This window comes from Spinacia oleracea, chromosome 4 (assembly GCF_020520425.1).
Source record: "Spinacia oleracea cultivar Varoflay chromosome 4, BTI_SOV_V1, whole genome shotgun sequence".
Lineage (NCBI taxonomy): Eukaryota > Viridiplantae > Streptophyta > Magnoliopsida > Caryophyllales > Amaranthaceae > Spinacia > Spinacia oleracea.
In genome coordinates, this window is record NC_079490.1 from 3488394 (window position 1) to 3510535 (window position 22142).

At 35.8% G+C, this 22142-nt stretch overlaps 3 protein-coding genes across 3 annotated transcripts; 1 reads left to right on the top strand and 2 right to left on the bottom strand.

Moving 5' to 3' along the window:
- The first annotated feature begins 1091 nt into the window (after positions 1-1091).
- On the top strand, positions 1092-11543 carry LOC110783374 (uncharacterized). The gene is made up of 14 exons (XM_021987709.2): positions 1092-1513; positions 1626-1666; positions 2782-2874; positions 3039-3113; positions 4305-4354; positions 5716-5805; positions 6668-6724; positions 7307-7376; positions 7514-7615; positions 7825-7877; positions 8845-8995; positions 9757-9841; positions 10065-10193; positions 11167-11543. The coding sequence occupies exons 1-14, from the start codon at positions 1210-1212 to the stop codon at positions 11346-11348; spliced, it is 1482 nt and encodes a 493-aa protein (XP_021843401.1). The 5' UTR covers positions 1092-1209; the 3' UTR covers positions 11349-11543.
- Positions 11544-12796: 1253 nt separating this feature from the next.
- LOC110783375 (probable E3 ubiquitin-protein ligase RHC1A) lies at positions 12797-15135 on the bottom strand. Its single transcript, XM_021987710.2, has 2 exons — positions 14908-15135; positions 12797-14289 (listed from the first exon to the last, which is right to left on the bottom strand). Exon 2 carries the CDS (start codon positions 14173-14175, stop codon positions 13120-13122), a length of 1056 nt encoding a protein of 351 aa, XP_021843402.1. The 5' UTR covers positions 14176-14289; positions 14908-15135; the 3' UTR covers positions 12797-13119.
- A 1148-nt stretch (positions 15136-16283) lies between these two features.
- On the bottom strand, positions 16284-20730 carry LOC110783376 (elongation factor 1-beta 2). The gene is made up of 6 exons (XM_021987711.2): positions 20550-20730; positions 19534-19650; positions 18589-18664; positions 17675-17798; positions 16729-16842; positions 16284-16618 (listed from the first exon to the last, which is right to left on the bottom strand). The coding sequence occupies exons 1-6, from the start codon at positions 20630-20632 to the stop codon at positions 16455-16457; spliced, it is 678 nt and encodes a 225-aa protein (XP_021843403.2). The 5' UTR covers positions 20633-20730; the 3' UTR covers positions 16284-16454.
- Positions 20731-22142: the final 1412 nt, after the last annotated feature.

Genomic DNA, 22142 nt, shown 5'->3' on the forward strand with positions numbered 1-22142 from the left:
ATATAAATGTAACTTTTAAGCATTTTGAGTCAACTTTTACTCCGGTGTACAATATTTATTGTACACCCATTATAAACAAGAATTTGTGCGCACAAGGTGTACAATAAATTTATTGTACACCAAGATAACTTTAATCCCTTTTTTTGTAACTTTAACCTAGTTTTGATTAACTTTTATATTAGTAAAAAAATTGATAGATAAATATTTTAAAGGGTTAAATGATTAATTTTATACATTATTAGTGATTTTGAAAAAATAAGTTTAACTAAAATGAAAAAATTTATCACTAAAAAATAGATAACTTTTACATATATAAGCTTCACTTTTAAGCATTTTGAGTTAACTTTTACTCCGGTGTACAATATTTATTGTACACCCATTGTAAATAAGAATTTGTGTTTGTTAAAAGGTGTTATATTATGATTAATTAGGTTATTACTACATATATGAATATAACTTGTTTTGAGTCTCTACTATGTGTCTATGTCTATGTCTATGGGATAGTATTTAACGAATTTTATCATGTAAGAATTACGAACTCTTAGAAAATACATCGTATTGTACCGAGTCTAATTACTACTCCCTCCGTCTCTTTTTGTTTTTTACGTTTTTCTTTTTGGGTATTTCAAAATGTTCTTTACATTTCTTTTTATATTATCACATAAATAACTTAATATTCTATCAAAATTTGTGTCCAATTATTATTTTAACCAATCAAATTCATTGAGTCATTTAATCTCTCACACTTTTTCATTGGTATATTAAATTTTTTCTCAATTACCAATATCAGAATTTTGATAAAAGTAAAAACATTATAAATAAACGTAATTTATCTCGTTTAAATAAAAAAATTGAGGGATTTTAATGCAAATGAATTATTCTTTAAAACGCGTGAAAAACAAAACTTAAAAAACAAAAAGAGACGGAGGGAGTAGCTAAGAATGTGAGACTACCAACTAAAAATTGATTGATATTACTCTTCTAAGTATACTTGACCTTAATATAATTTTGAACATATGAAAATAAATAAATTGAATTGGGGTCAATACTTTGTACGATGAACCGAAAAAAACCCGAACTTGTCAATTGTCATCCTCCTCAAAACCACAAAACTAAAATGAATCTTATTGCAGATAACGTGGCCCATTCCAGTAACTCATGAATTAACCAACTTAATTTCTTGGAATTTTTTGACTTGATGACAGAAAAATGGCGTTGATTAACACTGCCCTCTCTAACCCCAAAACCAACCAAATTTTCTGTCACCACCATCATTTTCATCAAATTAAACCCTTAATTTCTGTTCAATTTCCCCAATTTCCCAATACCCACTTGTCCAATCACCTCAGAAATTCCAGCTTAAGATGTTTTTCTCAAAAACAAAGCCAACCCACCCAAAATTCACTTAATCAAGTAGAGAAAGAGGAAGAAGAAGTAGGAAAAGAAGTTCAAAAGTATGAATTTGAGAGGTTGTTTTCAAACATTAATCAAGCCACTTTGAAGCATGAACCTGGTTTGAATTTTAGCTTAATTTTACCTCTTATTGCTTAATTAAAGATTGGATTTTTAGGTTGACGTTTGATTGTTTTCTTGATTATTTCCTTTTCGTTTTACCTTGTTGGCAGGTAGTGTTACCAGTTCAATTTTCCTTGTGGCAGGCACTACGGTATGCTATAGTTGCCAATTTTAGCTTATTGAATGAAATTTGAGCTTTTTTAGTGAAAATTAAGAATGTTGGAGTAATTATAGGTACACATCACTTGGAATGTTAATTGTGGATTCGCGCTGTGGTGTACTATATTGCATTTACATGTTCAGATTTGGGGGATTAATGGAGCTTTTACAGTTTTTGAAAATGGCATTTTGATCGCGATATACTATATTGCAATTACATGTTCAGATTTGGGGGATTAATCGAGCTTTTACAGTTTTTGAAAAGGCATTTTGATCGCGATATACTATATTGCTTTTACATGTTCAAGTTTTACCTCCTAGTTATGGGATTAATGCAAGTGAAAGTGGCAATGTTAGTACATTCCATGCCTTGGAAAAATGTCCCGTCCTGTAATTTCCTAATGTTCTAATGTTATATGCTTAGAAGAAATATCCTGTCTCTAGTTTCCTAATGCTGGGGTGTGTATATGCGTGTGCGTGTGTGTGCGTGTTGGTGATTACACTATGCTCTTTTCAAATTGGGATTGTCTAATCACAAATTCTTATTTTCTTGAGTAAACAACTCAAAATGTTTAAAAGTTACCCTTATATAGGTAAAAGTTATCTATTTTTTAGTGATAAATTTTTGTATTTTAATAAAATTTGTTTTTTCAAAATCACTAATAATGTATAAAATTAATCATTTAACTCTTTAAAAATGTTTATCTATCAACTGTTTTTTATATGATATAAAAAGTTGATCAAATTATATTATAAGTTACAAAAAACTAGTTAAAAGTTATAAAAAACTGGGTAAAATTTATCTTGGTGTACAATAAACGTGCAATACCTTTTGTTGTCTAATACTATGGTGATGATTATTTGGAACTTTAACATTTCAATGAAGCATCTGACCGGTGGAAGCATTCTGAAAATGGCATTTTGATCGCGTTATACACTTATACTATATTGCTTTTACATGTTCAAGTTTGTTCTTTTTGTATGGTGTATATATTGCTTCCTCTACTACATGTTCCTTGATATGATATTGATTAGTTTATTATCCATTTTTCACTATGTTTTTCCTTTCTGTTCTTTTATGACTCATTTTCTGTGACAACTTTACAGATAGGTGCAGGGATTTTAGCACTTCCTGCTGTGACACAAGAATCTGGGTTTCTTGCCTCTGCTGTCGCGTGCATTGGTTGTTGGGTATATATGGTAAGGGCTTGGCAGTTGGCACTAAGGTGTTCTAATATCTATTCTCCATAGCTATATAGTTTCTTTCTGCCTCTTTTGCAGCGAATTCATGTATTTGATTGTCATGGTTGAATATTGTTCATGTACTGGTGGAAGAAACTAACAATATTCCTGAACAAATGCAGGTTACAACTGGATTGCTTATCGCTGAAGTCAACGTAAATACAATGTGCGAGTTGGGTTCTGGTGGTGTCTCTTTGGTAAATTATTCCTTATCATTATCTTCAGATTGTTAATAATTTGAATGGACAAGAAAATACATCTAGTTACAACCAAGTGATTAGCAAGTTTCACTTCACTCCCCTTGTGATTCTGCATAACTGTCAAATCATTGTAGTGATCAAATCAAATATCATGCATTATTCTTTTTGGACTTCGAACTTAGTTTTTGTTTGGAATGTTTGATATTTGTGGTTTATAGGAACTTTCATACGTCAGTCTCATTTGGTTCAAAGAAATGTTCCATTTTTTGTCCATCAGTTCTTAGGGACCGTTTTCTTTCCATTAGAAGTCAGCAGATCCTTAAACAAGTTAAATGTTTGCTTTTCTGAAACACGTAAGTAAAAAATGCCTGTGAATGAACCATAGGATCTGGTTTGTCTTTTGCTACGAGTCAAGTCAGTCCTCCCATCATCTATACCTACTCAAGGAGAAATAAGGGCAATTAAGTCTTTTCTTAAGTTTGTTAGAAAACTTTTTTGGGTAAGCAGTTGGTTACCGGAATATATAGAAGTTTTGTGACTGTAATTTATAGATGGGGGAAAGCCATTCAGAAGGGGGTATGTTTATTTGTTGAGTGGAAACTCTTGCTTGGAGGAACTCACCCCTCGAATTGTGATACCCATTGTATTGATTAATTTTCTTGATTAATTAATACAAATATCCTTAGCTTTCCTCTAAATTTCTGCCAACTCTCTTATTTTCCTGCTAATATGATCACTATAATACATAAACACGATTAAAAACAACTAATCAGACCTGGTATTTAGCAGCCTTTCTACGACGCTTTTTTTGGCTTTTCTGAATGCTGAATCATGCAATATGAATGGTTGCAGCATAATCATTTGATTAGAGAGGATTGCACATCTATTCTCCCAATGCAATTATGATCTGTACACAAGTTTGCAGCACAACCCATTGACTGAGGATATTATGCTTCTGTTCTCACTACTTTTTTTTTTTTCTTTTCAAAAAAAGATACACCAAAAGTTAGGGTAGTCTTCTCTCAAGACTGTTACCTAACTTAACTGTTCTCACTACTTATCATGACCTGGTCTATAAAATCTCCATTTATACTGTCGGCTTTCAGTAGATTTTTTGAAGAAAGAATGGTTGCAGACAATAGAAGCCTTTCTAATGCAGACATGTGACTGTCTGGATATTGTTTTCAGGTGTCAATGGCAAAGAGAACCATAGGGTCAGTGGGAGTCCAAGTCGCTTGGTAAGACACTTTTGTTATGTATTATTTATGTGCGTGAGAGGCTTCTATTGTCTTATATTTCTGAACGTTTTTTAAAAGAGAATAAAACATTCTACTTGTCTTAGACCAGGCTCTAAACTTGCGAGAACTCATTTACCTCAAAGTTAGTCTGGTTACTGTTGCTTACACATTCAGAATACGCATCCGAATATTCCTGTAAAGTTTGTATAGGTATAATCAGAGCCTTCACCAAGATTGTGGTTCTACCGAGCTCTGGAATGTCAAGATAGGAGTCTATTTATATTACTCCCTCCGTCCCTAAAAGATTGGCCCAAATGTTTTATTCACTTTATTAAGAATTGGGTATGCTCAAAAGTAAGTGGGTAGATAAATTTGTCTTTTAGTTAAATTAAATAATAGTGTGCGAGGAGAGACATGTGAGGAGAGACGTGTGAGGACTAGGACCCAAATAAGGGATAGGTCTAAGTGTCTAACAAATAGGGACATCCATTTATGGTATATTGGGAAATCTTTTAGGGACGGATGGAGACCTTGCTATGCATAGAGTTAGGCCTGGTTATCGGGCGGGGCGGGTCAGGGTCGGTGCGGGTCAAAAGAGGGTCGGGTATTGAAAGGGTCATTTTTAGAGGGTCGATAATGGGCGGGTCAAAAGCGGGTCGCGGGTCAATAGCGGTCATTATTGGGCGGGTCAATAAACGAGCAATGAAAAACAAAAGAGCCATGTGCAAGTACAAGTAAATACGAAGCTATGCATGTAATTTTTTGTATCATTACTATTTTTATTTTCAAACTAATTGTAGTATAAGTTTGACCCTATAATGACCCTGTCCAATAAAGGCCCTGTCCAATAAGAGCCCTGCCCAATAAAAGCCCTATTAACTTGACCCTAACCCTATATCCATTGGACTACCCTGTCCAATAACCAGGTCTACATAGAGTTGTAGATTGCTAAGTTTAGGTGAAAGATTGGGTGTTAAAACAATGAGTAACACTCAAATGATAAGAGCTTGTTTGTTGGTGTGTCTGGTATAAGGAAAAAAAAAATCAGGCTGAGTGGAGAAGATGTATACGTAGAAAATAAGACATTAGTGTGATATAGATTCGTATCATTTTCCTTCTTCACGCCATTAGTTTTGATGGAATATTCACCACGGCATTCAAATTGAGTCACTTTAGCTAGTCTTGAAAAATCTAAAATTAATCTAACTCAATTTTGCAACAAAACATTTCCTCTTTTACTTTTTGAGCATTATGGAAGCAAGAACGTTTAAGTATCTATTACCTTATCTATGTCTGCTTCATGAATCTATTGAGGATTATTTATATGTTGACTAACGACTGTGTTTTTTTTTGTACTGCAGCTGGTCATACATTTTTATACATTACGCTCTCCTTGTTGCCTACATAGCACGTTCTTCAGATATTTTGACAAACTACCTTGGTATTCCACAGTATGACCTATGCTTCTAGCAATTTTTTTTCCCTTTGAATTTGGTGAAGTATAAGTGCATGTCCTTTGGTACTTTTTATTTCTTGAATAGTCGTAGATAATTTTATTTTAATAAATAGAGATCTTGTTATCCTTGCGTGTATGAGAATATTACAGCTTCTAGTTCCCCTCGGCTTTACACTCTTACATAAATGATTCCGCCCACGTTTCCATGTCCTATACAAAGGTTTGAAATGTTGGTACCTGTTTTCTTAAAGCCTGTTTTGTGCAAAATATTTCAAAAACTTGGGTAGTGTGTTTTACGGTTTACCTACACTCTATAGGCAATTCCTGGATAAGAACATTTCCCTTCTTTTAAAAAGAACATTCATGTAGTCATGGGTAGAATAGAGGGATTATTGGCGTAGAGCCGTAGCACGGATATGCAAGTCTCTCCCCCAGCTCGTCCTCTATTAACTGAAACAAAGAGTTTTTCTTAGCAATTTTGAAGTTACAGCTATGAGTTTGTACTTTGTAGTTGATGATATATTTGAGCAATTGATCTGTGATTCCTTTTATGACTTTCCCTGGATTTGCATTTTGAATTGAGTTAGCCACTGTGAATGCATATCACATGCACTCTTGATAAGAAATTCTCTGGCAAATTGCTAGGGAATGTACACCACTTTCATTATTCTGCTGCTGCTTACATTACAAATTTACAGCTTTGCAAGTGTCATTTGGGTAAAAATAAGTAAATATCTTTGTCAATGAACAATACAGCGGGTCTTTCTTGAAATGTTGCAAATTGTACCATAATCAGTAGTTCAGTACTCATATAAGTCTAGTATACAATTTTTGATGGATTTAATCGTTTTTGACAGATGGGAGAGTGCGGCGTTGTTTTCACTAGCTTTTGGAGCATTATGTTACTTTGGAAGGTGCGTTTGAGCCTTGTGCTCTATTTCCTGCATCTTGCTCAATGTGAAAATATATATGGGCATGCTCGTTTGTCTACTCCATACTTCCATAGCCCTTAACATCTCCTTTTTGCAAATATATTAAAGAGAGTGAAAAAGTAGCGAGAAAAGAGAGTGAGTGGTTGGATATGGGCCCAACTTTAGAAGCATTTTGGACAAAAGAAACTTTTTTTTGTCATAATCGACCATGCCTTGTTTTTCATCTCCTTTGTGCCTTGTGCCTTGTGCTTTACTTTTCTTGTTCGTCGATGGTGCTGTTTCATTGTTTAGTAAGATGATTTGAGAATTGAGACCACTGTTACTTTATTCGCTAGTATGTGACTGGGTACGTGTTCGCAATTCGCTACCTCGTTTGCTAAATTAGACCGAAAATGTACCATTTTCATGTTATAATTCGCTTTTTGGGTTCGCGGTTCGTGGGGGTGATTAGGGAATTAAATCTATATCTCTGATATTTGATATTTGATAAGCTTAGCAAACTATTGCACGAGTTTGTTCTTTGTAATGCAAGGATTAAATTGGTTTCTACTTTTTATCTTGCAGCCAACGATTTATAGGTGCCGTTAATGGACTCTTATTATTGGGGATCGTCACTTCGTTTACAGCTCTAGTGGTAAGACTTCCTCTTTATGAGCTGAATATCCCTTCTCCCATTGCCCCTCTTCTTTCTTTATATATGGATTTTATTCGGGTTTACAGTACGGCCTTTCTCTTGATTCTATGAATAGAAGATGTTTTTGTGATCTCCAGGTTATTACTAGCGCGGACCTACATTTTGATGCTCTTTTGAAAGCCAATTTTGAAGCCGTGCCTTCAAGTTTACCTGTCATAGCCCTTGCATATGTGTACCACGTAAGTGAGATATTACCTTACATCCCTTCAAAGATTGTCGAAATTTATTTGGCTTTCAGGTTGGAAAATCATGCTCAAAACCCAACAAAACGGGTCGGGTTCGAGTCGGGTTTGTGGGTCGGGTTGATTTTTGACAGGTCTAGTTCTAACAGTATGATTTACCTCTTTAGTTTTGTTAATGACACACATCTATTCTTTGGTCTGTTCAGAATGTGGTTCCTGTTCTTTGCACAAACTTGGAGGGTGACCTGTCAAAAGTAAGGTGAAACTTTGATTAGCATTCTTATCACTGCTGCATATCTATGGACAATTTGTGATGTTTTCTTGACCAATTAGTAGAACCGATATCGACTGATCTGCAAAGAAATACATATACTTTGTAGTATTTCATCGTTGATCCAACCATTCATAATCCAGGATTTGACATTATTTACAGAAAGACCCTTTGTAATAGTTGGGCAGGTTAGGCCATTTCTACCCTCTTCTCATCATTTTTTGTTTTTGTAAGTAAAGAATTGTATTCAATCCAAAAAATCATTATATAACCTAAATTGTCTAAGGGAGGGAAAACCTTCGAGGGTGGACTCCTCTAAATCCCGAAGAGAGCAGAACTGCCCTAAATCCCGAACAGAACAGAACAAAAATCATCAATGACTCATTAGAAAATATGATCACAAGGCATTGCTATATTAGGCAACAAACTTTTTTTTGGATATCCTGTAAAATAGTAATATGTTTATGTGATTATTAATTCAGACAAAGGGGGAGTACTTATAAACTACTCCCCCCGTCCCTAAAAGATCGTCACATAGAGCAAACTTCACTTTAGTAATATTTGGGTGTAAAATGTGCACATAAGTTGGTAAAGTGGGCCGTTGAGGAGAGAGATAGAGAGAGAAAAGTTACTAAATAAGGTATGGGGCAAACAAATAAGGACACCCATAAAGGAATATGGGGCAATCTTTAAGAGAGGAGGGAGTAGTACACGTCAAGCTTATTGCACCAATTCTGATATTTTAACGTTTTGTTGATCAAGACAGAAAATGATTATGAATATGATTGCACTTAATCCTCTTGCTTGGTATTGAAATGAACTTACTTGGTCAAACTTTTCATATAAGAAGCATAATCTGATACTCACATCCTGCCACGCGCTGTTTCGTATTGTACCTTCTGAAGTTCATGTTTCTGGTATATTCTGGGAATGAATTAACTCTGTTCTTTTGCAGGACTGCAATTGTCATGGGAACCGCAATTCCTCTGGTTCTATTTCTTGTTTGGAACGGGGTAATTCTTGGTTCATTCACAAATGTAGATTCAAATGTCGGGAACATTCTTGATCCATTACAACAGCTGAGAGCAAGCAATGGAGTTGTCGGGGTAAGTGTCGTCTTTTGAGCTCTTTTTATACTCACCTTCACCAATTTCATTTGCTATGAATTAGCATAGATAACAGACCGAAAAAAGCAAGAGACTAATGAAGATTTGATTAATAAACTGAAAGTACAAGAGTAACCGATATTCAAGCATTCCAGAGGCTTGATTTCTCTCCCAATGAGCTCAAGTTCAACCAAATTACTCCACAATATTCAACATGCCTTTCTCTCTCTAATTATCCCTATATATAGTGTAATTTCCCTAGCACAACTACCTAGCTTATTCCCCAAACTACTAATTAAGATAACTAGCATTGATCCCGTGCCATGCATGACTTTTGTTATATTTTAAAAGTGAGTTTTAATTTTTCAATTAATCAAAAAAGAGTAAATACATGTATTTCATTTCGTGTTTTGCTAAGAAAAAAGTGAAGATAGAAATATAAATTGGTACTTGAAATTAATAGAAAAGTTTAAAGATAAAGAGGCGTGAAATTTATTGGAGGTTAAGGGGCATGAATTCTTTTTTGTGGTGAACAGACATGAAAATTGAAATTGGAGAAGGAGAAGGAAGGAGCATGAAATTTTTAAAAAATTAAATGAAAAGATGTTTTCAAGAAGGGTTATGTTGCACTCCGCATTTCTTGCAAATTTTCCTGTTATTAGATATTAGTATAGATATCTAATTACCCTCCCCCATAATATCAGTGATTCAGTTCATAGCATTTTACACATTGCTTCTCTTTTGGCATTAATGTAATGCAGCCCATTGTTGATACCTTCTCAATTTTTGCTATCGGAACATCATACATCGGGTTTGTTCTTGGACTTGCTGACTTCTTAGCAGACTGTAAGCATTTCTCCTTTACTTGCTCAGAATCTTTATGAGACCGGCATTGTTCTTATGATTAGCCACCTTAACATAATTTTCGAGAAGATTGTAGAAATTTTATTGGTTTTGGCTTCATTTTTAAGTATGTAGATGGTGCTGTATTTGTAATTTCTCTGCCATTTATACAGTCTGAGGTATTGGAATCGAAGACTGATTATTCATCCTAACCCCGTGTTTGCAGTGCTGAATCTCCCAGCAGGACAAAGCAGACCGCTTCCGTATCTGATTACTTTGTTCCCACCATTGGTACTGGCTTTGTTAGACCCTGAGATTTTTTTCAAGGCTTTGGATTTTGCTGGAACATATGGTGGTAAGCAAATGTTTTGCTTCTTTCAGTTGTCCAATTTTGCGAATTTCATTATTGCTACTCCTTCCGTCCCTAGATTATTTTAGAGGGTCGTTTTTTAAGAAATCGAGCGCAAAAGAGGGGTCGTTCGGTATTATTGTCAATTTTCTGTTTTTGGTTTTGAAATTCATATGATTTAGATTGAATCATGAACAAAAAACTACCTATAACAAAAAACTGGAAACTTACTTTTTTTGGTTTTCATATTTGAATTTTTAGTTCTGTAAAAACACAAAAAGTGACCCAGAACAATCATGGTTATCCACCATACATAGTTTTACATCTCCACCATACCATTGCTGTCTTTGGTATTCTATTTACGGGTATCATTATCGGTATTAGGGGAGAACTTCTAATAGAAGTACTCGAGAATCATTTTTTGTTTACTATAAACCAAAATATGAAAACCACACAACGTAATTTCCAGTTTTTAGTTGTTAGTTTTCAAAATCAGTATGATTATTTTTAGTTCATGATTCAATCTAAATCATATGACTTACAAAACCAAAAAATGAAAAATGACGGTGATACCGAACGAGCCCTAAATTTAGAAACTTTTCTATATTGTTAAGCAATCCGTGGACTATGGACCATGGTGCACATAGAGCATGGTGCACCATGTGTACCAAAAGAACACATGTGCATAAACAAAAGAACATGACACTATGACAAAAGAACATGCAATATAATGTTTTACTTTTTTGTTATAAAAAATCACAATTTATTAAAAATATAAAAAAATATATGTCGATGTTCTTTTAACTTAACCAGATATTCTTTTAATTATATACTAATGTTCTTAAGGTGCACCATGCTCTATGTGCACCATGGTCCACCTTCTAAATTGCGATTGTCAAGACGGCCTAAAATAAAGACATGGCCTAGGGATGGAGGGCGTATATGTCAAGCTGTTTTAACAGCGTCTGAAATCTTGCAGTTTTGGTGCTTTTCGGAGTTCTTCCTGCAGCAATGTCGTGGTCAGATCGATACATAACTTCACCAGAACTCCCGAAAGTACCCCAGATGGTTCCCGGAGGAAAGCTTACTCTTTCCCTAGTGATGGGTGGCGCTGCATGGATCATTTTATCAGAGATACTCAACACCTTCAACCACACATGAAAAATTCGTGAAAAGCCGGAAAAAACAGGAAGAAAAGAAGCTGTTTGGAGCAGAGTTCTTGATAGCAAGCTTTGTCAGTAGAAGAAGTTGCACATATATATTTAACCTTTTTACCATCATAAATTATCATGGTTTACATGTAGTAATTGACATGTTCTAATTCGGTATTTCTGCAAACAATCTTTAGCTCTGTGAGCCTGCTATCTGTAAAATGTTTGGTTTCAGAGTCGACAAGGTGGAAATCAAGATGGCCGTGGTCCGGGTCAGGCCAGGCCCGTTCTCCATTGTGTCGGGGCAGGACGGGCTGAAAAGTTCAAAACATGGCCCAGGTCCTGCCCGTTGGCTGTTGTGTCGGGCTGGGCGTTGTGCCTAAACCTACTCTTACTAAATTTGGTGTGCTTTGTCGTGCCGTGCCTTGTCGTGCTAATACAATCCACAGCCCACGACTTTGTTCTCGTGCCGGGCCATGCTTTTTTCGTGCTAGTGTTGGGCCGGCCCCACTACCATCTTTAGGTGTAAATAGCCATTTCAATTGGCGATTTATAAATTATGTGGTGTACATTATTCCACTTCACGGGCAAGTAGAAACCAAGGGAAACTGGGAAACCACGGATTAAATTTGGCGATTTTGTCATAGATCGCCAATTTACAATTGGGAAAAACTTTATTTTGTTAAGACAATCAATGACAAGGACGATAGATTGAGAATCATGTTTAAAAAGGGAAAATGTTGAGAATTTCAACATCTTTAAGCATTTTCTACCAAAAAAATCGCTCGTTTTCAACAGCTACTGATATTTTACGTTGCGAGAAAATAGGTTAATATCGAAATAAGGTACGTCGAGATCCTCTTGGGTGCTCATATTACAACAATGTCCCTGTAATGAAAGACACGAATAAAGAAACATAGGACATGTTTAACTCACTAAATGAATACTCCCTCCGTATTTATTTTAAGAGATACACTTGGTCGGACACGGATATTAAAAAAAAGAATAAATAAAATAATAAAAGCAAGTGGGGTTGGGTAAATATTTTAATAAACAAGTGGGAACCATGTCATTTTGGTGGAGTGGGTTTATGAAATTATTTGTTTAATAGAATGGTGGGTAATAGGGTAAATTAGATGTATTATTTAATTAGATGGTGGAGTTGATAAGTTACTAAAAATGACAAGTGTATGTCTTAAATAAATACGGCCGAAAAAGACAAGTGTATCCCTTAAATAAATACGGAGGGAGTATGCCAATAGTAGTACAGGGGTGTTCATATTAAATTAAACGGGACGGGCCGGGACGGGCCGGGCCCAGTACATAGGGGAGCCAAATCCCATACATACAGATCCAATTAGATGTGGCAACACCACAACCACCTCAGTAGCAATGTAGCATTGTAGCGAGTTGCAACACTAACAGAAACTAGACACAAATGAATAAAACTCATGAAAAGAGAAAATTGCAGAAACTATTGACACCAGCAAAAAGAAGCTGAATAATGAAGTACATATCTACATGAGGCAATTAACCCTTAAAATAGAAAATATTTAGAGGGAAAAAAAGAAAAAAAAAAGGAAAAATAAAGGTAGATAGACCTGTAAAGTTCTTGGAGATCATGAACCAAAAACAAAGTCATTTGTCTAGGACAACTTCTGTTCCAATTTCAACATATTTACTGAAAATTTCAATTCAGACTTAGAACAGCCAAATTGATCCCAAAAGCATGCAATCAACCAAAAGACAGTAAAGTAATGAACAAACATACATATATTAACCTAGTATTCGAAAGGCCAACCGCTGTAATTCATCTCATGAAACTCGTGATTCTCTCCTCCGTGAGTTGTTGTTGTTGTCGTTGTTGTTGTTGTTGTTGGATTGCTCACATTCGGTGGTGAAACATACTCACGGTTGCTGGTACTACTGGTTGTTGTTGTTGAAGACCGAAAGGGCCACAGAAAAGAGAACGGGTTTCTCCTGTTTGTGTTCTGATCACTGTTTCCTCTCTCTCTCGAGATGTTGTTAATGCTACTAGAACTTCTTCTGCTACTCCCACTGCTTGAATTGGAATTCTGTCTGCAACTCGGAGTACTTGACCCTAACTCGTGGCGACAAACGGGGCAGGAGTTATGCTGGACCAACCACGGGACAATGCAATCAGAGTGATATAAGTGGTTACAAGGCATTTGCCTTGCTTCTGTACCCAACTCGAACTGATCTTTACAAACCGGGCAATGTGAATCGGTCTGGATATGGGTCCGAGTGATCTTGATTACGGGCAATGCATCGATAGCTGATCTAGGGGCTGGTGCCGGGCCTTGCCTATCAACCATTAGCTGCTCAATCAACTCGTGAAGGCCCGGCCCGACAAACAGATCACCATTGTTTCCCCGGCTTAATCCAATTCCCGGGTTTCCATTAAAAAACATCTCGAACCCACCACTTCTAGGCATTGGCATCCTTCCGGGGGGAACTTGGCCTTGAAAAATCAACCAAGGGTTACGATCAGCATCAATACCGTATCTCCTTCTCTGCCCCGTGAAAGACTCTAAAGCTTCGATTAACCCTAATCTTTGCTCGGGATTATTCCGGATCATTAACGAGTCTAAAGCTTCCATAATTCCTTGTATTTGATTAGGGCCGTCTCTAATTCCGTAAGGGGTGGTTGTATTACTACTATTAACTCCAACCGGACCCGGACCCGGACTGCCCCGTAACTCCTCTAACTCTTGCACAAACCCTCCATCACAAATAGGGCAAACCGTGCCTCGGTTTCGAGGACGAATTGGCTGCCTACATTGATAACACCAGTGTGTATTTCCACCACTCGACATCGTTAAACACAATCCCTCTCTCTTTCCCTTCCTTTTTTCTTAACAATCACAATGTTTCTCACAATAGAAAAACTCCCAAATCCACTTACTTCAACAACCAAACCAAGAATCACTCTGCAATTATCAAAAACATAAACTCATATAACTGCAATGTTCAATCATAATCTCAAAATAAAACTCATCAAACTAAATTTTACTATTTAGGGATTGAAATTCACAATTATTATACCTAAATAGTAAATACCCAATTTGAATTTCACAAAATAACTTCATTCTTTGAACAAATTCAAAGATTCAACCGTCCAAACTCATCAAACTAAATTTCATTCTTCAGGGATTGGAATTCACAATTATACCTAAATACCCAATTTGAATTTCACAGAATAACTTCATTTTTTGAACAAATTCAAAGATTCAATCATCCAACTGTTTCCCAGATTAACTGTAAGATCTAACAATTTGCAGATTCAAACAAACACAACATCAATCAAATCATGCAAACGACAAAATAAATGATAAAATAAATACAAAATCAACATCAAATCAATCCCCAAACATACATCTAGATACTCATTATTGAAACCTAGTTTATATAATTAAAGAACACAACTTTACACAAAACCCATTAAAATTAACTGAAATTAAATCACTCCCAGATGAAAATAATAAATGAAAATCAAACCCATCATCAAAGTAAGAAATTAAAATGCAGAGAGAGAAAATGGGATTTACCAGAGACCAACTGAAGTGATGAGAAGAGAGAGAACGAGGGAGAGAGTATATCTGTAAATTTTTAGAGAGAGAAAGAGAGAGAGAATAAATTAAAAATTTCTAGAATCTGGAATGATAAGAAGGCATTTGGAAAATTTAATTAAATTGAATGAAATTGAAAGATGATTGATTGATGGGGTTTGTTTCTTTGTTTGGTTGGGTGTGAATGCTAATATGCTAACGTGCGCTAGGGTGCGCTAGGGTGCGCAATACGCCTACTTGTGGAAAACCTTTGCAATGAGGTTACTGGTTTTTGGAATGTGGAAGTCGTCGTACCTTGTTGAGTTGTTGCCTCGTGAATTCGTTTTGGGCTTTTCTAAACACTTTCATTTTTCTTTAACCCCCTTTCATAATTAAAGAAAAAAACAAAACAAATCCACTAGTAACACTTAATTTTACTTTTCGCACATTTACATATTAAATTGATTTTCAAACACAGTGTTAGGGTGCGTTCTACTTAATTTACCTGACATTCGACTTATCGAAATGAATGAGAGCTTATTGATTTGGTAAGTAACTAATTATTGGCTAAAATAGCAAATATAACCAAGATTTATTGTTAATGATTTTGTTTAAACTATCAAGATTCTAATCAAGTTATAATTAGTGACCAAGCGAATATGAAATTATAAACTTTTGTAAAAGGCGATATGAACTAGATATATCCATGGAATTTCTTCCCCAATACATTTGTTTTAAATAGAGCATATTAAGAATTTTCTTACATTTGTCTTAATTTTTTCACATGTCAACCAATTCAGCTACGCAAGTCAGCATTTGAGCCATTCTAAAACATTTGGTTGTTTATGGGGCTCGACCTGTGACATTCGAGATACAAGGTAAGTTGCCCACCAACAATAGTGACAAAGAAAAAACCTCGTATAATTGGTCATTTTATTAATCAGCGTTTGAGCCACTCTAAAACATTTGGTTGTTTATGGGGCTCGACCTGTGACCTTGGAGACACAAGGTAAGTTGCCCACCAACAATAGTGACAAAAGAAAAAACCTCGTATAATTGGTAATTTATTTGGTATTAAACAGGAACCTATTGTAACAAGTTCGGATAAAGGCAACTTGCAAATATTTTTGGGTTGACCATAAGCACACTATAGTCTAAATAATGCCGTAGTCATGTTGCTTTCTTATGCACATTAAACATGCATATATAAGATGTGTAGTGTATTCTTCTCTAGGCTTACCAACCCTACCTAACTTCAGAGATAAATAAATTACACCGTCCGTATTTGGCTATTTGCACACATAACACAAAGAACAAGCTCACACAACTATGATGATCTGCAGATTAATGTTACCCAGAATGCTAGAAAGAATTCATTCGACAAAAAAACTGTTATCGTTAAATTAAATCTCGGAGTTTTTACACCCCAACTCATCTCTCAAACCATACACAGTTACACACCACCTATATGAGAAGTAACGAAAACAAAATCTTTTAGAGACGAACTAAAGCATCCCAGATTAAGAAAACTACTATAGATAGTCCACTTAAATTTTGTTGAAGGCGACAATATCACAGCTCTGGATGAATTCGTTGGCTGGCTCGACGGTGAGGTAATCTTCGATGAGGTTGTCGACGGAAACAAGGTCATCGACAATGGTCATCATGATTGTCAACTTCTTGATTCCGTAACCAACTGGAACCAATTTTGCTGTAGGAAATTCGATCATGTAATAATTATTATTATCTCAATCATATAATGAAATGAAAAGTTGGGAATTTTGGTAAAGAGGGAATAGAAAGAGAGAGATGAAATCATACATGCTCCCCATGTGAGACCTTCCTTCTGGACACTGCGAACAGCCTCTTCTAGCTTCTTCATGTCGGTTTCATCGTCCCATGGCTTCACATCCAGAAGAATGGAAGATTTTCCACCTAAACAGATGAAGGTGGATATTTAAAAAATATTTATTGAGACGAATCTAACAAAACCGCACACTACTATATTTTTTCATAAGTATAAATCACAAAAAGAAGTCAAAGGACAATATACACCCCCGTCTTAAGTTAGGACTGCATCTACACTAGTAGAGATGGCCGTGGGCAGGACTGAGGCCTGACCAGACCCGGCACAGAAAAAGCCCAGCCCAACTCAGGCACGACAAAAGCGCAGCCCAAGGCAAGCAATAAGTCATGGGCTGTGGGCCGGGCCTGTGTTGCATTTTTTTGGAAAAGGCACAACAAGCACGCTAAATTTTGTAAAATTAGGCTTAGACATGGCGGCCCGACCCGGCATGACAGATCCCAGACCTGGGCCCTGTTTTGGACTTTTTGGTCCGCCCAACCAAGCACGATGCAGAGTGGGCTTGGCCCATTTAGGCCAATTCTGCTTGTGGGCCCAACCCAGCCCACGCATATCTTATCTAAGATTAGATTACACCACATGGAGATAACAACAATTGCTTTTAGCAGTAAAAGAAACAATTTCTCCATCTCCAGAGGGAAAGAGGACAATATAAATCATCCTCTTTACGATAAAATCTCCGGAAAAGGATATTACTTTGGCGTTGGTACATGCATAACACCCATAATACAGGTGTGACGCTCGAAAATTCAACGCGTTATTTATAGTTCATCTCTTCAGCAAGCAGATTAAATTCACATTAAGATCATAGCGCTTTCAGAATAAAAACATCAACCCACTCCACCCTCAAAGCATAACACTAGAGACAACTCAAAAATAAGGCCTGAAAAACAAGATTCTTACTTTCTTTCTTCTTTGCAGAAGTCTTCTTGGCTGCTGCCTCTCTCTCTTCTGCGGCCTTCTTCTCTTCCTCGGTCTCGTCACCGAAGAGATCCATGTCATCATCGTCATCCTCGACAGGTGCATCCTTTAAATAAAGAAAGAGAAACATTAGAAAATCATAAAACTAGTCAAACACAGTCTGACTAGTAATTCCGAAAGCAATAGCAAAAACAAACAGTGTCAGATAGAGGAAAAATATTGTATCATCTTTAGGTACTTTTTGCACACACCTTATTTTAGTTTAGTACTCCCTCTGTATTTATTTAAGGGGTACACTTGCCTTTTCCGGCCGTATTTATTTAAGAGATACACTTGCCATTTTTAGTAACATATCAACTCCACCATCTAATTAAATAATCTATCTAATATATCCTATGTCCCACCACCCTATTAAACAAATAATTTCATAACTACACCACACCCCCCACCCCCTAAAATGACATGGTCCCCACTTGTTTTATTACTTTATTTCATTCAATTCTTCTTTTTAATACCCGTGTCCGACTAAGTGTATCTCTTAAATAAATACGGAGGGAGTATGAATGTATGACAATCATAGAAAAAAAATTAAGAAAAAAGCAGTAGAGCATGATACATATTGTGAGCCAAGGCATATTTTATGCATTCTTCTAACACAGTAAGACGGATAGTATCATGCGATAACAAAACATCTGTATACTACTAATACATATGTTCATTCATATTGCTTAATTGTGATATCGTTTCTTAATGATGGAAGCCAATACATTATATTTGCTCATTCAAGTCTTACCCTGTCGCATCACAAGCTACAACTATCTCAGAGCCAAATAAAGGATTCTTTAACCTAGCACATCAAAAGAAATGCAAACAAGATCCAGTCATCCAGAACTAACCTTTTTCTCTTCCTCGGCAGAGGCAGCTGGAGTTGCCTGGGAGGAAAATCTCACTCCGGCAGCTTGGCCAGGGAAACTGTCATATTAATAAAAGGGTCAAATATTAAATCATTATTGTGATTATTGAGAACCAAAAAATACAATAACTCTTGGAGAAAACTTTAAAGAAGTAAGGTGCACTGATAAAAAGTTTTCTGTCTACCACTACATGACAGGCAACATTTCTAATTTACAGCTCTCTATCCCTATTCATGATGGGCTTAGTTTTAGACTTAGCCGTATTACTGAAGTGATGGAAATGTAAAAACTTGAAATGGAGAAGGAATTATGGAATCATTACTCAAATCTTTAAATCAGCTTTTAATCAAACCTGTACTATAAATTAAAGACATGGGTAATGTAGATACCATTCCAAAAGTATCAAACTCCAATTTTCAAATTCGGGTGAGAGCGGGAAAACAATGAACTAAAGAGGGGAAAATAAAAATAAACAAACACAATTGACCATATTCTTTTACATTTGGAACTCCAAGAACCACAATCATACATAAACAACTCAAGAACTTCTGGCAACAACAAAAGGCAGATTTCAAGACAATAATCCACAATCAGAAGTGATATATGTTCTGATTTTTGCCAAGAACTCACGGATTTTGTTCTCTTTTCTTTAACTACTACTTGAATAAGATTTGAAAATGCCAAGTTTCATTTAAAAGCAGCATCCCTTAGATCTTTAAGACTAAGGTAATGTAGATGATGTTGATGAAATATATTACAGGAACATTAACGTCTTAGGCAAAGGCAAAGGAAAAACCTAAGTTGATACTGAGATTCAGCCTCTACAAGTACCTACTTGCAACGAGCTAAGTCATGAACAAATCCAAATTCTAGAAACTAATTGAGAAATTAGGGAGGGTGAGGAAGTGGCTAAAAACAGTCACAAACCTTGCAGCGAGCTGCTGGGAAACACTCTCGTACCACTTGCATGCATTTGAGAAAGAGTCAGTAGGCTTCTCCAATACTGCAGCGTACACCTTGATATCATCCTTGGTCAGCTCATCCCTTTACAAGAGTGAAAAAAGTACAAACATAATTAGAAATAATAAAACAATACGCAATTCGCCAATGAAGACATTAACAATGGTTCTCAATCGGATGTTATTCAGTAATCATTTTCACGCATGTTAGGGATTCAATGGAATGTAATTGAAACTCTATAGTGTTGTGATGGACGCTAAATACTGTATTAAACTTATAAAATCAACAGATATTGTTAAATTGCTTATATAAAATGACGTTGACTGTAGCATATCTCTTGTTGAACAACTTAAATTCTGGATTCAAAGAAATTACCTACCTCAAGCTAACTAAATCAAAATTACGAGTTCTAAAATTTTGCAACGGGGTTAATCATCAGAATATCTTACAAAGTTTCAATTCAATTCAACATTTCACTATATTTTTATCCATATTTGATCTTCAACAGATATTACAGTCAGCGAAAATAAATCAATCGAAATCGATTAATATTACAAATCAAAACAATTAAAGCAACAATTCTAAACAACGCCAAAAACTTCAGCTACAGATAAGTTAATATTATTACAAATCGGAAAAATCGAAGCAGGCAATCATGAAACTGGATCAAAATTTCATCATAATAAGCAATTAAAACTCAGCAACTCTAAATAACACCAAATTGCAGCTACAAATAAGCTAATAATATAACGAATCGGCAAAATCGAAGCAAACAATCACGGAACTGGATCAAAATTTCATCATAATAAGCAATTAGAAGTCAGCAACTCTAAATAACACCAACATTTCAGCTACAAATAAGCTAACAATATAACGAATCGGCAAAATCGAAGCAGACAATCACGAAATTGGATCAAAATTTCAACATGATAAGCAACTGAAATCGATATTAAATTAGGCATAAATAATGTGAAGGAAATTACCCAGAAACGTAGGATTTTCCGGAAAGATGATCATCGAGTGATTTGAGACCAGTCTCGGTGTGCAAATCCTTGAAAACTGCCATTGTTGGATTCGAATTTGAAGGATGGAGAGGAGAGAGATGGTGCGACTGGTACGAGAGAGCAGAAGTGGAGAGTGAGGCGGAGAAGTAAAGGGGAGAAATGATGGGTAGTGATTTTGGTTTTATATATGCCCTAAAACCCTAGCGAAATCCGAATATTCCCCCACCTTCTTCCTTCACTTTAAACCTCCTCTTTAAAACGTTTTATTGTCTAATATCATACGACCAATTTGATAAGCGGTAATTTCATTATTATGACTTTTATAAATAACCCCTACGTTTTATCATTTACGCTACTTTAACTTTGGCCATTAATAACTTATAACTACACCATATAATATTTAGTGTCTTATCATAATTGTCGGACCATTCTCGGCATTATGTTAGCTAGATAGGGGATACATGTGCTCTTAACCCCTACGTTTCATCATATACGCCATTTTAACGTTTTTCAATTAAACAACTTTGGCCATTAATAGTTTATAACTACTCCGTATAACAGTTAGTGTCTTATCATAATTGTTGAACCATTCTTAGCATTATGTTAGCTAGGTATGAGATACGTGAGGTGAGAAGTGGTCTTACAATTGATTAAAACGTGTTTTTCTTTAAGACATCAGACGACTGTTTGATAAGCGGTAATTTCATTATGAATTTTGTAAATAACTCTTTCGTTCCACGCTTCAATTAAATAACTTTGACCATTAATAACCATGACAATCAGTTACTTATCAGAATTGTCAAACCATTCTTATGTTAGCTAAGTAGAAAATACCTGGCATGACATATTGACACGAGTTCTTAGTTTCCAGACGTTCTTTTACAATAATTTGTATAACAATAAGTATATATCAGGAAAATTATATTTTAAAAAAAGTTGCGAAATTACTTTTTTTTTTTGAAAAGGTTCGTCTTATATGACCGTGATACCACATGTTTTGAGCACTTTCTTCTACCCACGTGACATTCTATCTGACATGATTTAGTATTAAGTACTCCCTCCGTCCCGGAATACTTGACCTGTTTTCCTTATCGGGTCGTCCCTTAAAACTTGACATGTTTCTAAAAATGGAAATATTCTAACAATATCATATTATTTCTCACTCCACCCCTATTAACCCACCTACCCCCTACTCCATACAAAAAAATAATTAAAAATTCAACCCCTACTCTCCCCCAACCCACCCCTTTACACATTTCCCACTAACTACATTAAAATAATACCCCACTGTCAATTACTACCTATTAAATTAATTAAGTCAATTCAAGTCCCTTAAACTCTGTGCCGGTCAAACCGAGTCGAGTATTCCGGGACGGAGGGAGTAAGTATTAGACGATCTTATAAGAGACTAGTTGCGTACAAGCTGAAAATGTACGGAGTAGACTACATTGGTGATATGATATGGCTAGTTCACTAACCCCTTCATGGCTTCAATATTGAATTCGGACATAAACCTGTTAGTAGACCTGGTAATTGGGCGGGGTGGGTCAGGGTCGGTGCGGGTCAAAAGAG

What these genes read in the sequence shown, in the direction of transcription:
- LOC110783374 (XM_021987709.2), top strand. Translation starts at nt 1,210, where the DNA reads ATGGCGTTGATTAACACTGCCCTCTCTAACCCCAAAACCAACCAAATT. An exon ending in GTTCTGGTGGTGTCTCTTTG is followed by an intron (nt 3,114 to 4,304) that starts GTAAATTATTCC and finishes TATTGTTTTCAG; the next exon opens with GTGTCAATGGCAAAGAGAAC. An exon ending in AACTACCTTGGTATTCCACA is followed by an intron (nt 5,806 to 6,667) that starts GTATGACCTATG and finishes CGTTTTTGACAG; the next exon opens with ATGGGAGAGTGCGGCGTTGT.
- LOC110783375 (XM_021987710.2), bottom strand. Translation starts at nt 14,175, where the DNA reads ATGTCGAGTGGTGGAAATACACACTGGTGTTATCAATGTAGGCAGCCA.
- LOC110783376 (XM_021987711.2), bottom strand. Translation starts at nt 20,632, where the DNA reads ATGGCAGTTTTCAAGGATTTGCACACCGAGACTGGTCTCAAATCACTC. An exon ending in GGAAAATCCTACGTTTCTGG is followed by an intron (nt 19,651 to 20,549) that starts GTAATTTCCTTC and finishes ACTCTTGTAAAG; the next exon opens with GGATGAGCTGACCAAGGATG. An exon ending in CTGCCGAGGAAGAGAAAAAG is followed by an intron (nt 17,799 to 18,588) that starts GTTAGTTCTGGA and finishes CTTTATTTAAAG; the next exon opens with GATGCACCTGTCGAGGATGA.